The sequence below is a fragment of the Felis catus genome, chromosome B3, assembly GCF_018350175.1.
Source record: "Felis catus isolate Fca126 chromosome B3, F.catus_Fca126_mat1.0, whole genome shotgun sequence".
Lineage (NCBI taxonomy): Eukaryota > Metazoa > Chordata > Mammalia > Carnivora > Felidae > Felis > Felis catus.
In genome coordinates, this window is record NC_058373.1 from 19,204,353 (window position 1) to 19,220,424 (window position 16,072).

At 46.2% G+C, this 16,072-nt stretch overlaps 1 protein-coding gene across 4 annotated transcripts in view; it reads left to right on the forward strand.

Annotated features, from left to right (window-relative positions):
- The window catches only part of LRRK1 (leucine rich repeat kinase 1), a 132,920-nt gene that overhangs the window by 2,867 nt on the left and 113,981 nt on the right, over positions 1-16,072 (forward strand). For 3 of the 4 annotated variants that reach the window (XM_045058899.1, XM_045058898.1, XM_023254990.2), the window contains one exon: positions 2,851-3,066. In XM_045058899.1, the coding sequence (XP_044914834.1) occupies positions 2,970-3,066 (97 nt within the window). In that variant the 5' untranslated portion in view covers positions 2,851-2,969. Of the gene's footprint in view, positions 1-2,850; positions 3,067-9,599; positions 10,327-16,072 lie in introns of those variants that run through there. The other variant, XM_019831943.3, reaches the window with a different exon arrangement.

A 16,072-nucleotide genomic window follows, 5' to 3' on the forward strand; every position in this document is an offset into this window, starting at 1 on the left:
GATCTAAACCCAAAAGGAGCAGGAAGAAGCAAAGATCCGTTTGAGGGCAAAAATTGAGCAAAAACTGAGTTACCTCATTTTAAAACTTCTACCTTAGAGTCTAAGCCAACATACAAATTGCAATTGAAAAACTCCAGTGGTAAAAAATCCTTCATTGGTAAAGTGATTTTTCAAAAGGAAACTGAAAATGAAAAGGGGAACAAAATGTGCTGGGCAAGGGTTGGCCTAAAATATTTTAACGATTTTTTTTTTATCACTTAAAAGCATTCTATGGTAAGACACTTCTGTTTTCAGAAGGAACATCTACTAGCATTTGGATTTTGAGGTGTTGTTAGGTGTATGTGGTAGCTGATTTTAAGAGGTGTTTGAAAGCAGATAGGAACTGTGCCTCTTGGTTTCTGAATGTTACTGTAGGATTTGGAGCCTTTTTATTTATTTAGTTTTTTTAATGTTTATTTTTTGAGAGGGAGAGAGAGAGACAAAGCATGAGTGGGGGGAGAGGCAGAGAGGGACGGAGACACAGAATCTGAAGCAGGCTCCAGGGTCTGAGCTTCAGCACAGAGCCTGATGCAGGGCTCGAACTCACGAACCGTGACCTGAGCCAAAGTCGTACGCTTAACCAAGTGAGCCACCCAGGCGCCCCTGGAGCCTTTAATTTAAGGCGGAGATTATTTTCGTCTTCAAGTTGATTTTCCTGTCTCAATTTGATTTTCCTAATCAGGTTTTGCAATCTACAGTGCTTTGATGGTCTCCTAAATTTTGTCCAGATTGATCATTTCTCCTTGGAATTTTTAGGCTCCCAAACTTCAGACACAGGCTTTCCTATGTATGGCTTCCTCAGACCTTTCACTCTTTAGTTCAGAAAGCGGGGGGGGGGGGGGGTGCATCATGGACGAGTCCTCTGGGGCAGGCTTTCCAAGCTCCCCCTTCCCCTGCCTGTAGGAGTACAACCCACCTGGGCCAGGTGCCCGATTTCCAGACTCTAAGATGAGACGGCCCCAGTGCTATGCCCTCCAGCCTTGATGTTCTGAGCTTGTTAATCAGAGAGCAGCAGGGAGACCCTGCTGGTCTCCCAGGCCTCCCGCTGGTATTGTAGGTAAGAACCACAACTCTGGCCCTGTTGTAGAAAGTGATTCCAGAAAATTTACCTTACTTGAAATCACATAGCCACCCCAAGAGGTTCCCTGGGTGAGAGGCTGCATGTCTATTTTTAACAGATGGGAAAACTGAGACACACATAAGTTTTGGCTTGAGGTCACACTGCTGATCTGTGACAGAGACAGTCCAAGCCTTTGACATCCAACCTGTGCTTTTTTCCTTTCCATATTGTCTTGGGTATGATTTATATGACCTTGATTTTTTTTTTTTTTTACTACACTTTAACAGTCTCCATTTCAGAGGTATCTGTCTCAGAGAATAGTTGCTAATTACTTATGTAATGGTTCTAGAAGGTTCTGAGCAGGTTCTAGAAGGTACCCTGAACAGTATGGGCACTGAGCAAGTTACCAAATAAGGCTGGAAGAGCACTGGGGCTGCCTCATCTAGAGCCTGGAAATCGGGCACCTGGTCCAGGGGGCTGTACTCCTAAAGGCAGCGGAAGGGGGAGCTTGGCAAGTCTTGCCCCAGAGGACTTGTCCATGATAGTATAGACTCTACACCAACACTAATAGAAACACACACATTTCATATACTAATCCCCTCCCCACTGTGCAATGTATCCCATGCCAGGCCTGAGCTGGACCTGGGTCTTTCCCTCAAAGCAATGGATGTCACCTGTGTTGGGGGCACCACCCTCCCCCCAAGTTCAGTGGGAGCCCAGCATTGGAGAACCGCACTCTGCTTCAGCATTTACCACAGTTGTGCTGGTTTGGGGCCAGATAAGTCTCTGTTGTGGGTGGTGCCCTGTGCATTATAGGAAGTTCAGTAATATCCCTGACCTCTACCCACTAGTTGTCTGTAGCACCCAGACCCTGAGTTATGATGACCAAAAATGCCTACAGACATTGCCAGATGTATCCAGGCAGGCAAAATGTGGGGCTCCTTTCTGTTATCCCCCAGGGTGCACACTGACTTGTCTTCATAACCAGTACCAATGCCTTCTGGAACCCTCACTTCAGGACTGTTGCCTGGTTGCCTCTTTGGGATTACATGCTTGCCTCTGGGCTTCTGGAAGAGCTGGTCCTGGGCAGAGGGGAAACCTTATATTGTGACCAGTTTAAAGTGCGTCTGCCCCACCCCAGCTGGAGTGTGAGCCCCTGAAAGCAGAAGCCTCGTGTAGTCATATCAACGTCGCTGTGCAATTGACAAGGGTTATGTGTTGACTAAACAATGGCTGAGCCCTTACCAGTAGGTGTCTGTCATTGTTGGGGTTTCTTAGGACTGTTTTTAAGTAGACATGATCAGTGGGGTGCAAGTTGGGGTGGGGGCAGCTCATCCTTTCACTGCCCCCACCTGACTGGGCATGGCTAGACAGATGGAATGTCAGGAATGTTGCAAGAAGAGAAATACCTGTGCGATGTATAAACAGTAAATGTATTGGGGCTCCTGGGTGGCTCAGTTGGTTAAGCGTCTGACTTTGGCTCAGGTCATGATTTCATGGTTCGTGAGTTCGAGCCCCGCATCAGGCTCTGTGCTGACTTCTCAGAGCCTGGAGCCTGCTTTGGATTCTGGGTCTCCTCCTCTCTCTGCCCCTCCCCCGCTCATGCTCTGTCTCTGTCTCTCTCTCAGAAATAAACATTTAAAAAAAAAACATTAAAAAAATAAAATAAATAGTAAATGTGTGCAGGGGTACAAGAAGGGACTTGACAATTAAGAAAAGCTTTCTGATTTTATAATGTTTTTCACCACCAGAACGAGACTGCTTTCTGCTCAGCCATGACGGCGTGTCTGTGCCTCAGTCCACCCTCCGGGCAGCGGTGGCGGCGGTGACCCTGGCCAAAACTGACTTGGAGAATAGCCACCGAGGGTTGATGGCTGGCATGTCTCGGCGACCGCCCAGCATGTACTGGTGTGTGGGTCCAGAGGGCTCAGCTGTGTGTCCAGAACGTGCCATGGAGACCCATAATGGTAAGAGCAGGGCCAGTCTCACATGCTGGGCACAACCTGCAGTTCCTGTCCTGTGGGGAGTCTAGAACCAGGGGTGTTCAACCCGAGGGTTAAAGTGAAAGTCTCATTATAAAACTTATCGTGGGATTCTCACTTAAATTCTAAACATTAGGGGGCTGTGGGCCAAAATTTATTATGGAGTCAAGGATCCTAAGAATCAGGGCATTACTTCATGTTGGTTAAAGGTTTTTTGATGGGGATTTGGTTTCATGATAAAAATGATGCATATTTATTAAAAAAGAGAGAAGTAGGAAAAAAAAATATTGCCCAGAGTGCCACTGCCCTAAACACAAGCACTGCTGCTGTCTTGAGATGTTCTCTTCTAGTCTGCTTCCTTCTGGGCTTCAGGGATTTTGTTTTAATTTTATAGTGTATAGTTTACTATCCTACTTTTTTCCTCCTAAGTTCACCAGTCACCTAGCTCGTATGATCTGGTGAAACATCTTACGTGGGAACACTGTGTAAAATGATTGACCTATTCCTCACTCTCCTCTGGGGTGTGTGGGGATATATAGGTTGCTTCTAGTTGCTGAATCTTACCAAAAACATCCCCTCCTGTTTTTACACTTAGTTTTAAGACTATTTCCATAAAGTAGATTTGTAGGGAGATTATTAGGTTTGAACACTTTTAAGCCTCTTTATACGTATGGCCAGATTTCCACTAGAGTTAGTTACACCACTTTTTAAAAATTTTTAATGTTTTATTTATTTATTTATTTATTTATTTATTTATTTATTTATTTATTTATTTATTTTTAGAGAGAGAAAGAGAATGTGAGTGGCGAAAGGGCAGAGAGAGAGGGAGACAGAGAGTCCCAAGCTGGCATCACACTGTCAGCACAGAGCCCGACACAGGGGTCTATCCCACGAACCGTGAGATCCTGACCTGAGCTGAAATCAAGAGTTAGACACTCAACTGACTGAGCCACCCAGGCATCCCTATGTGTTTTACCACTTTTAACACTATTAACACAAGTTAAGAGGATGGCAGTGACACTGCTGAGGTTTTTTTTTTTATTCTTTTTTTTTAATTTTATTTTTTTTTCATTTCCTAATCAGTATTTTTTTAAATTTAAATCCAAGTTAGTGAATATATAGTATAATAATGGTTTCAGGAGTAGAACCCTGAACACTTACATATAACACCCAGTGCTCATCCCAGCAAGTGTCCTCCTTAATGCCCATCACCCATTTAGCCCATCCCCCACCCAGTACCCCACCAGCAACTCTCAGTTTGTTCTGTGTATTTAAGAATCTCTTATGGTTGGTGCCCCTTCTGTTTTTATATTATTTTTGCTTTCCTTCCCTTTTGTTCATCTGTTTTGTATCTTAAATTCCACATATGAGTGAAGTCATATTTGTCTTTCTCTGACTGACTTATTTCGCTTAGCATAAGACACTCTAGTTCCATCCACGTTGTTGCAAATGGCAATATTTCATTCTTTTTTATTGCTGAGTCATATTCCATTGTATGTATATACCACATCTTCTTTATCCATTCATCCATCGATGGACATTTGGGCTCTTTCCATACTTAGGCTATTGTCAATAGTGCTGCTATGAACAATGGGGTGCATGTGCCCCTTAGAATCAGCATTCCTGTATCCCTTGGATAAATACCTAGTAGTGCAATTGCTGGGTCATAGGGTAATTCTACTTTTAATTTCTTGGGGGACCTCCATACTGTTTTCCAGAGTGGCTGCACCAGTTTGCAATCCCACCAGCAATACAAAAGAGTTCCTTTTTCTCCACATCTTCGCCAACATCTGTTGTTGCCTGAGTTGTTAATTTTAGCCATTGTGACAGGTGTGAGGTGCTATCTCATTGTGGTTTTGATTTGTATTTCCCTGAAGATGGGTGATGTTGAGCATTTTTTCATGTGTCTGTTAGCCATCTAGATGTCTTTGGAAAAGTGTCTATTCATGTCTTTTGCCCATTTCTTCACTGGATTATTTGTTTTTTGGATGTTGTGTTTGATAAGTTCTTTATAGATTTTGGATGCTAACCCTTTATCTGATAGGCAGAGATACTGTTGTTAACAATAAATATTTGTTAAGTCCCTAGTGCATACCAGGCACTAGATTCAGTGTTTTAGGTTGTTGAATTCTCACAATGACCTATAAAATGGATATTTACCCCCATTTTATAGCTGAGGAACTTGAGAGTAAAGAGATGTGTAGATACGTGGTGAAGGTCAACAATTTATAAGTGGCAGAACTGCTGTTTGAGCCGTGTCTTAACTCTAGAATTTCTCGCCCTTAAAATCTAGGCCATCGTGTAGGATATGAGAGGGCCCATATGTTGGGTTTGAGAGGGCCAGGGTGTTTGTACCCTTCATCAAGTTAGCGATCCAACAGTGCACCTGGCTCAGCAGATATTGTCCAGTTACTCGAGTGTTTTTCTTCATTGAAAATGCCCAAAAGCTAACTAGGGTGATGTTCCTGGAAGATTTCTTTGTGCATAAATCAGATTATGAAATGGGAAAAGAATTTGTTTCTTGACATTGCCCAGCACTAAATGTTCCCAGAATGTTCGACTTGCATCCTTTGAAAAGTTATTTCTCTCTTAACAACGTATGTCTTTTTTTTTCTCTCTCTTTTTGGCTGCTTGTTAGAAAGGTGACCTGTGGCAGAACATGATACCCACTGTTTGGGTAGCACCTCTACTTTCCAGCTCCATTATTCTACCTATCTCTCCTCTTTGCAAGGGACATTGGAGTTTACTGGGTGGGTGACTGTGGCATCTGAAAAAACCCTAGAGGGGATCTGCCCAGTCCCCTTCCTGGTCAAGAGTTGATGACCTAAATGAATGGCTCTCTACCCTCGCCCTCAGAAACACTGGGATGTCTAAACTACCATCGGCCAGGAAGCCCCTAGGCATAAGCATTTAAAAAAAGTGTTCCACCCCCTCTTCATGATTCTAATGTGCAGCTGGGACTGAGAATCAATGGGTCTAAATGGGTTGGGTCCGTAGAGCAGCACTTCCCAAATTGTAGTATATACTTGAGTCCCCAGGCGATCTTGGTGACCTGCGGATGCCCACTGGGTAGGTCTGGAGGCCCCCAGAGCCTTTGTTTCTAATAGGCTCCCAGGTCATGCTGATGTTCTGGTCTACCCGCCAAGTGCAAGGCTGAGATGATACTTTCTGAGGTGTCCACAGATCCCCACTGATTCTTATGGATCCTGGGGACCTGGGCCAGTGGACTCTGAACAGACATGGATCCAGCCCTGCCTCCAGGCCTGAGATAAGACAGATAACCAGAAAATGTTCATGTGCACTGAGAGGCCAAGCACTGAAACTACCCAGCCCCCATTTTTTCTTCCCTTCGAGGTCTGTCTGGACTTTACCCTTCTCCCATAGAAGGGTTCCCCACTAGCTTAGAAGAAGCAGGCTCAGAAAAGTCTTTTCTGCTCCAGGGGCCTCTTTCCCCAGTGGAATCTCAGGATTCGCCACCACTCTGCTCTGAATGAACCATAGGACACACACAAGGGTACAGGAGCTTATGGGAGTCATGCAGCCCCCACTGGGGACTGCTCTAGGTGCTGGGGGTTGGAGGGAGGGGTTCCCCAGGGGAGGTGATGTCTTGTGAATCCCTGATGCTAAGTGAGGTGTTTATGTGAGGACAAAACACATAAACCACAGAGTTGAAGAAGATAAGAGGAAAGTGGCCTGAAATGCATGGGACAATTCTGTCCTATGGCTCAGCATTATGGCAATTATTTTCTCTGTTAAGGAATTATAATAGTAATTGAATTCTCCTAAGGACTCCATGAAGAAGTGCAAATTTATGCCCGCACTCCCAAGGTAGAAAGGTACCACAGGTGGTTGCAGAGGAGCTGAGGGTGGGAGTCCCGCCTTGGGACCCTCAGGGATGACTTTCAGCACTCCCTTCCTGCTGGCAATGGGCTGCTTACTTGGTGGCCAGACGTCAGGCACCTTCTGGCCTCCTATAGCCACCATTGAACCCCCGTGAGAGCAGTGGAAGAATGAGGGCAGAGGAGGACACCCCCCCACTCCTTGCCTGTCCCCTCCACAGAACAGCATCACCATGGGGACCTCCACAGGATCCCATAGGCACTGGGAATGTTAAATCTATTACCTGTGGCTCTGATGTTAAATCTATTACCAGAGGCCCTGCTAATTGCATGTTCGCTAGAGTGACGAGGACTTCTGTGACTGTCTTGTTTGAAACCCACAGGTTGCTTCTGACGGTGTTTTCTTTTTTTAAGTTTATATATTTATTTATTTTGAGATAGAGAGAGAGAGTGTGCGCACACAAGCAGGCAAGAGGCAGAGAGAGGGAGAGAGAGAATCTTAAGCAGGCTCCACACTGTCAGCGCAGAGCCTGACGCGGGGCTCGATCTCGCAGACTGTGAGATTATGACCTGAGCCAAGATCAAGAGTTGGACGCTTAACCAACCAACTTAAGCCACCCACGCGCCCCATGACTGTGTTCCTTTTCTTTTCACTGAGAGGGAAGCAGTGGGCAGACACACAATGGGATTCACACAATGTAAGGTCGGGGTTGGGGGAAGGGTGGGGGGCTTAAGGGCCTGCCTGTGGGGTTAATCGGGACTGCATTCAATTCTTAGTGCTGGGTGACCTCCACTGAGTGGCTCAACTTCTCCGAACCCTGATTCAGGCAGACACAGGATCTCAGTGGGATGTACCAATGACAGTTTATTTCTGGCCTCCACGCCAGCAGGTGGCTGGGGGGGCTCTATTGCACGGAGCTGTCTGAAGCTCTGCTTCACGTGACTCCTGTTCTTCTGAGACCAGGGGACGCTCTTCCCCTACCAATGGCAGAGATGCATTCTCAGAGTGGAGAAAGCAGAAGCATGCCAGGTCTCTTAAGGCCTTGGCTCAGAATGGCACGCCGTTGCCCTTGGCCAAAGCAAGTCACAGGGGAGAGCCCAAATCAAGAGCTCCATCCGTGAGGAGGCCGTGGCCAGGCTGTGGATGCAGACAGACATGAAAAATTGGTGTCCGCCGTTCCATCTGCCACAATGGGAGTTGGCGGGCTTCAGTCCTTTGGAAAATCAAATGTACCTTATGTATTCTTATTTATTTATTTACTTAAGCAGCCAGCAGAGTGCCTTCCTCCCCTGAACTCCTACCTGGAGCCTGTGTAACAGCTAACAGTGGAGTTGCTTTGATGGGCAGTAGTGAGGGGTGGGCTTGGTGAATCCCACCTGTGGGTCTTCACCTTGACCCCAGAGCTCTGCAGGCCCAGTTTAAAAATGGATTTTATTTTCACAAAGTGCAAATACACACACCAAGACCACAGCCTGAGGGCAGGTGACACTCAAAGGGTAGCACAGTCACATGGAGATTACAGCCACTGCTCTGTGCTCACCTGCAAGGTTTATGTTTTCTGCACTGAACTTGTGTTCCTTTTTCTGTTTGCTTCTTGTTTGTTTGTTTGTTTTTTGTATTATGTTTGCAACCAGAAGAATAACACTGCAATTTATTTTTAAAAGTGTTGACTTTTTGGGGCACCTGGGTGGCGCAGTCGGTTAAGCGTCTGACTTCAGCCAGGTCACGATCTCGCGGTCCGTGAGTTCAAGCCCCGCGTCAGGCTCTGGGCTGATGGCTCGGAGCCTGGAGCCTGTTTCCGATTCTGTGTCTCCCTCTCTCTCTGCCCCTCCCCCGTTCATGCTCTGTCTCTCTCTGTCCCAAAAAAAAAAAAAAAAAAAAAAAAGTGTTGACTTTTTAAATACCAATGTGTGCGATTAGGATCTAACTGGCAAACCTCAGCGCTCACTTTCAAGGTCAAATCCACGTCAGCTGGCCTCTTTCCTCCTAATTTCTTTCTGGAACAAATGGAATATTTGACTCCATGAGCCTGAAGCTGTACCCGCCATCTGGGTTGTTCCCCCAGCAAATGGGCTCGCTCTGTCCTGCCCACCTTCTCCCAGACCTTCTGGGATCACAGGGAGCCCTGCTTCCCCACCCCCACTCCAATCCACCTAAGGAAAATTGCCAGGAAGCAAACCAATGAGACTCTGATTATAGTCAATGTAGGAGCAGCTTGCTTTCACTCCAGAAGCTCTCTCTTTTAAAAATGCTTGGAAGAGGGGTGCCTGGGTAGCTCAATCACTTAAGCATCCGATTCTTGATTTCAGCTCAGGTCATGATTTCACGGCTCGTGAGTTTGAGCCCAGCATCAGGTTCCGTGCTGATGGTACAGAGCCTGCTTGGGATTCTCTCTCTCTCTCTCTCTCTCTCTCTCTCTCTCTCTCTCTCTCTTTCTGCCTCTCTCTCTCTTTCCGCCTCTCTCTCTCTTTCCCCCCCTCTCTCTCTTTCCCCCCTCTCTCCCTCTCTCTCTCCCTCTCTCTCTGCCCCTCCCCTGCTCGTACGCTCTCTCCCTCTCTCTCTCTCTCCAAAATAAACTTAAAAAAAAAAATGGTTGGAGAATAACATACTTTGGAAATGATAAAGTTATTATGATGCCTCCAAACATAGTTTAGAAAAAGATCCAAACATTAACAAAAATCAGGAAAGAACTCACGTTTTACTTTCGGGTTTGGGGTGCTGAGGCATTTTGTGTGTGTTTACAGATGTGTACGAGGTGTGTTTTTCATGCCCTTACCTGTATGGGTTGTATACCTCACCTTGTGCCTGTTTAGAATGGCTAGCCCTTCCAAAGCCCAGGAAGGTGCAAGTACTTCACCAGTTGCCCAGTGGTCCCAGGGGGTTCTGCCTGTGCCTGTCCTGTGTTTGCTCAGCACAGCTGTGTCCCAGGAAGGCTTGTTGCAACCTTATTAGCGCTGTCAGCAGTCAGCTTGCCTGAGGTTCAAGAGGAACATTTAGAAAGTGTGGAGGAGTGTAGAGTGTGTATGGATAGATCGAGGGTCAGTGAGATACTGGGCTGGGGCTGTGGGGCCATCTATGTGAACAAACACATCATTATGCATTCTTCCGCATCTGACACCAGTCAGAGTGGAAAAACCTGTCCTGCCAGCTGAGGTGAGGCTCCCTGGAAAGTTGAGAGGTGAACAAACCTCTAGATAATTCAAGCCAAGAACTCTTGGTGAGCCTCTTCTGGATCGTGGAGGATGAGGGGGGCTTTGGCAGACGTCACTGGCGGTGGCTCACATACCCCACAGCTCTGTGAGCAGTCCTGACTTCAGCTGCCTGCCTCTCAGAGCACTGTCCTCCACTGAACCAGCATGGACCAAAGGAGGAGAAGGAACATTCCAGAAGCTCTTCAAATCCCAGGTTTTTACATAGCCGCTTTTAGCGTCCTTCTCTTTTCCTTTTGCCTTTTTCAAATCTGTATTAAAAATAGCTTCCTAAGAGCCAAGGGGTTTGCTCGAGTAGGGGCTCTCTTCTTGCCTTCCAGAAATAGAACAAGGAAACAGGCTGAAATAGGAAGTGCCACTCCGGTGGTAGTGTGCTTTCTTGGCGGGCCGCTGGAAGAGATCCTACAGGGGACAGGTCCACACTGACGTGTGCCTTCCGGAGTGGAACTGCCAGCCCATGTGCCTGGAGGCGGTGTCCTGCTGGCGTCTGCCAGGCTGTGTGCATACCATGGGAGCCAGGAGGGCAGACAGGGCTTTGCTTGGAAGGAGACCGAGGTCCAGGGGGATGTCCCAACCTCAGCCTGGCCTCAGGGGCAGCACTGGGCCTTCCAGGGACCACAGCCAGCATCCAGTAAGGAATCCCTTACTCAGTGAGGTGAAGGGAAGGGAGGCCAAGCCGTGGCCCTGGGGGTGGGAGAAACGGCTGTGGGCATCCGTCCACGCGGGTAGCAGTTGACACAGCTGTGCTTCATGCCCACAAAGCCCTGCCCCACTGCAGAAAGCTCTGGATTTGATGGGGGTTTTAACATTAACCTCCATCTGTGGCTTACATCTTCTGATTATTTGTCCAGAATACACTTGCTTACCTCTAGCAATGGGAAACTGACTACTGCTCAAATAATGCCAGCCGTTCTATGGGCAACTCTGTTCGGAAGTTTTTGTGGTGGGACCAGTCCTGCCTTCGTTGCATCCAGCTCCACCCACCTTGGCTGATAAGAATCCCTTAACCCCTTTCTTGAAATAATGAAAAGCAGATGTCTTGTCCCCACTCCCTGCGGATTCCTTTTTTAGGCTGAGTAAACCATCCCACAGCCTTCAAGAGCAAGAAGCCTTCCACTTGGTTATCACTGGGATTTTGCTCCTTGGTCTGTGCACCAACATTAGGCCTTGGCCACCTGGGCCCAAGGAAAGAACTGCCTCCCACCCACTCCCTGCATCTTGTTATGGCGGCTCTTGGGAGCACCCATTCTAGGTGGCAAGAGCCTGAAGGTCACCCAGGGCCTCGGCCCCTACCCACTGCCCATCTTCCCCTACCCAACATTGGTCTTTACTCGGTTCCGTTTATGAGAGATGGGCAGGGCGGTCCCACCTGAAAGCCTTTGTGCTCACTGGGGACCAGCCAAGACCCACCTGGCATGCATTCAGTGGCCAAGAGAGGGTTTTTTTTCCCCAGCCCTGCACCTGGGCCCCTATGGAGCCATCAGTGGCCTGTGAGCAGGAAAGTATCTGTGTAGACATTGCCAGGTCCCAGTACAGAGGAACAAGGATTTTCTTCCACCTGTCTGGTTTCCTGGTGCACATGAGTCAGACCTTGAAGCAGCCATAATTAGGGATTTTTATGAAATTCTTTAATTCTCTGGGAATAGACCCCTCCGTCTGCAATAAGATGTAAGTCCAAACTTTAGTGTATGGATTTCACACACATTTTCAGGAACCCTGATGAATGAAAATAGGGGGCTTCCAATATTCTTTGGAAGTCCTTTACCATCCTGGCCTCCCTTGTGTTTAGTTTGTCCAGATTCCACTTAAACATCTTGTTGTATATTGGCATTCATCATGAAGAGAGAAGAAAAAAAAAAAAAAAAAAAAAAAAAAAACAGTAACACGCATCTCAAGCATCCTGAGCCCATAACCCTGATGTTTTAGAAGAAATCATACATTAGCAGGGATGCCTGGGTGGCTCAGTCAGTTAAGCATCTGACTCTTGATTTCAGCTCAGGTCATGATCTCATGGTTTGTGAGTTCAAGCCCCACGTCGGGCTCCGGGCTGACAGCACAGAGCCTGCTGGGGATTCTCTGTCTCCCTCCTTCTCTTTGCCCCTCCCCCACTCGCTTTCTCTGTTCTCTCTCAAAATAAATAATACTTAAAAAAAGAATTTATGTAAAAAAAGAAATCATACACTTGTTAGAAATTATATTTTCAACTGTAAATAACTTCTTAAGATTATACTTAATTTTGCTCATTCTTACTGGGGTTGTGCTTAGCAGTCTTTATCCCACCTACCTCCATCCAACATCCAGTGGCCAGGACACGTCCCTAGGTGTTGATTGAAAATCGTCCACCTGGTGGTTTCAAGAGAACCAAGAACAAAAATAACTTAATTTTGCCATCTTGAATTTATCAGAGACTTAGAGATATTTTGTTTTATTTTTATTTTTTTTTAGAGATATTTAAAAGTACTGAAAAATTGTAGTGCATTATTTTGGATACAGAACCATTGATAGGGTGCCAGGGTGGCTCAGTCAGTTAAGTGTCCGACTCTTAATTTCACCTCAGGTCTTGATCTCACAGTGTGTGAGTTTGAGCCCCATGTCAAGTTCTGCACTTGGGATTCTCTCTCTTTCCCTCTTTCTCTGCCTCTTCCCTGCTCACTCTCTCTCACAAAATGAATAAATTAAAAAAAAAAAAAAACAAGAACCAATGTGATGATGTAAATTTGAGATTGGAATTTGAAAACAAAAGGACAAGAATTGACACTGGAAAGTTCCTTTTAGTAGCTTATTTTGGACTTGAGATGAGCGCTTAAACACTGGCAGGTGACCTCAGGTGGCTTCCTGCGGAGGAAGGCCAGGACAGGGCCCTCAGGCAATTCCACCTCAGCCTGGCGGTCAAGATCAAAAGGCTCCGGTGGGCAGTTGCCCATGTCTTCCTGCAGACATCACCAGCACCTCTGGGTTCAAAAGCAAAAAGCAAGCAGAGAGCCCTTGCCCCACAGTGGGCAGGAAGCACCCCAAAGTTAAGAAAAAGGTTTTTGTGTATAATTACACACATTTCTCATAGAACATTCATACAATACAGATAAAGCCACTGTACTTTTTGGTTCCTTTTCCGTCTTTTCCAAGTGATCACTGTTAACTGAGTGTGTTTCCTTCCCAGCCTCCCCCACACTCGTGCACATGCACGTGCGCACGCGCACGCACACACACACACACGCCATTCTTTTGTATGTGTTTCTGGTTTTACATGCATGATATTCAATTGTACATGTGTTGTGCAACGTTTTTTCCTTGAGTTGTCTTGGAGTCTTTTTCATGTGCTCGTGCATAGCATGACTAGAATAAAATCAATGTAATCAGTCTTCCATTAAAGTGTCCTTAGATTATTTCTACATTTTGCTTGTTATCGTAAGAGTTATTACTGCCTGTGACCCAGCAGAATTGCAAGATCAAAGAATAAGCACATTAAAAATTATCGAAGTAGTACACACCCCTGGGTAAAGAAGCGAGTGACACAGAACAGACTTTAAGGCAAAGCGCCAGTGTCAACTCCCAGAAGGGCGTCTATTTCCTGTTTCTAATTCTAGTTCCTTAGGTCATTACCATTTCTCTACATAGGGAATATATGCCTGCACATCTGCTCCATCGGCTGAGCCAGTGTCCGTGGCCTGCCTGCCGTGATAAATGATTTCCTTCACTTCTGTGCCACGTCTCCCAGCTGCTTCACCCATACTGATTCTATCAGTGTTGACGCACCTTTGGGTTGCATTTGTGGTGTTCAGTGATATGTTCCCATTACTGCGATTTGGCCCAAGGACTCAGTGTCATCCTTGCCCCGTGGGGCCCAAGGGGTGAGCACCTGTTCTCTTCTTTTTACTTCCACCCCCCATTTCTGACTCCTACTCAGAAGTCTTTGGCCCCTTGTTTATATGAAGCACATCATCCAGAAGACTCCTAGCACAGGCTTATGCAGGCGCACATAAGAGACTGGGCATTCCTGGAAGCAGGTTCACTTTGCCCTCCCTGGGTCCCAGCTGGAAATTGTCTGCCTTCAGAACTTGGAAGAGCCCGCTCTATCGTCCTCTAATGCAGTTTGATTCTCCTTGCTTTGTGGATGACTTTTGTTTTCTTCCCCCCTCCTCTGTGGCAGCTTTTAGAATCTTCCGAATGCTTGGTCTTCTGAAATCTCGTCACCACAAGATGTGGGTGAGGGTCTTTTTTTCATTCATGCTGCTTGGCACTGCGTAGGCCAACTGTTTAGGCCTGGAAAATTCCTTGTATTCTCTTTGATAATATCTTCCTCCTCTGCTTTTTGTCTTTGAGGTTTGGTTTTGTTTGTTCTTCTGGAACTCCTTTTAGTTACAATAGATGTTGCTTATCTTTTCTCTCACATTTTCTGATTTTTCTTCTTCTGAAAATTGTAGACATGTTTTTTAAAATTTTTTAATGTTTATTTATTTTTAAGAGAGAGAGAGAGTGTGTGAGCAGGGGAAGGGCAAAGAGAGAGGGAGACACAAAATCCAAAGCAGGCTCCAGGCCCTGAGCTGTCAGCACAGAGCCCAATGTGGGGCTGGAACTCATGGACCGTGAGATCATGACCTGAGCCGAAGTCAGACACTCAACCAGCTGAGCCACCCAGATGCCCCAGAAAATTTTAGAGATGTTCTTGATTTCATCTTCCATCTCCTGTACTGAAAGCTTCATTTTGGCATCCATTTGTGATTTCCGAAAACCTCTTTCCTATTCTTGGCGGTTTCTTTCATAGCATTCTGTTCCTTATGTCTGAGGTGTCTTCTTGAATTCTCCTGAGGATCGTAACTGGCATTTATTTTATTTTATTTCAATGTCCATCGTATTACTTTCTCAGCTAATTTTTAAATTGATCTCTTCTATCAAATTTATTCAAATAAATTTTTTAAAATGAATTCTAGATAAACCAATAATTTGAACTGTGAGATCATGACCTGAGCCAAAGTCGGATGCTTAACTGACTGAGCCACCCAGGAGCCCCTTGGGGAGCTCTTTTTAATGTCCTTTGTTATCTGTGTGTCTTCTAAAGCCTGACTTCCTGTTTGTTGTACTAATTCAGCATTATTTTGTGAATAGGTATCAAGCATCTTTCTGTGGTGGACACTGTTCTAGATTCTTAGGACATAGCAGGGGTGTGGCCTCTGCACTCCTGGAGCTTGTAATTCTAGCAGGAAAAACAGACAACAAAGAACAGGAAAAATCAGAGAGTGATCCTTGATGAAGATAGCATTACAGCAACAGGAGGTACTCAAGAAACTGTGTGGCTGTTTTTAATTGTTATTTGGTAAGACATCTCTGAGGAGGTGACTTTGAATTTCAGGTCTGCTTTGGTTGGCCAGGAAGGAAGGGGTCACTGGAAGACTGGGAAGAAGAGAGATTTTGAAATATACTGAAAATAACATAGCATGAGGTGCCCAGCTCTCCTTCCCATGCTCCTTCATTCACTCCTTCATTCACTCCACACTGTATCAGAACCCTCTACAAACTGAGCACTGGGAAGGTGGGAAAATGTCCTCCTAATACTTCTTTTTCCGGGGGTGGGGTGGGGGGATAAATAGACTGTATGCACCACTGTCAGGAATGAAAATTAACCAGTGTGCAGGGGATGGGGGGTGATGGGCAGAGGACACATCTTTAGATCAGATGTCAGGGAAGACATCTAGAGAGATGTGGCACCTACTCAGAATCAGGTGAATGGAGGGAGGAAGTCAGTCCCATAAAGGGCTGGGGAAAGGGCCCTCCTGGCAAGGATACCCGCCAGTGCACAATCTGTGAAGAGGGGCTGAGCTGGACAAATTGGAGCAGCCACAAGATGGCCTGTGTGCCTGGAGCAGAGTGCTAGAAATGTCAGGTGGGACTGGAGAGGTGGGCCTTCCTGGCAGGCCAGGACAGGGGCTCAGATTTTATTCAGAGAG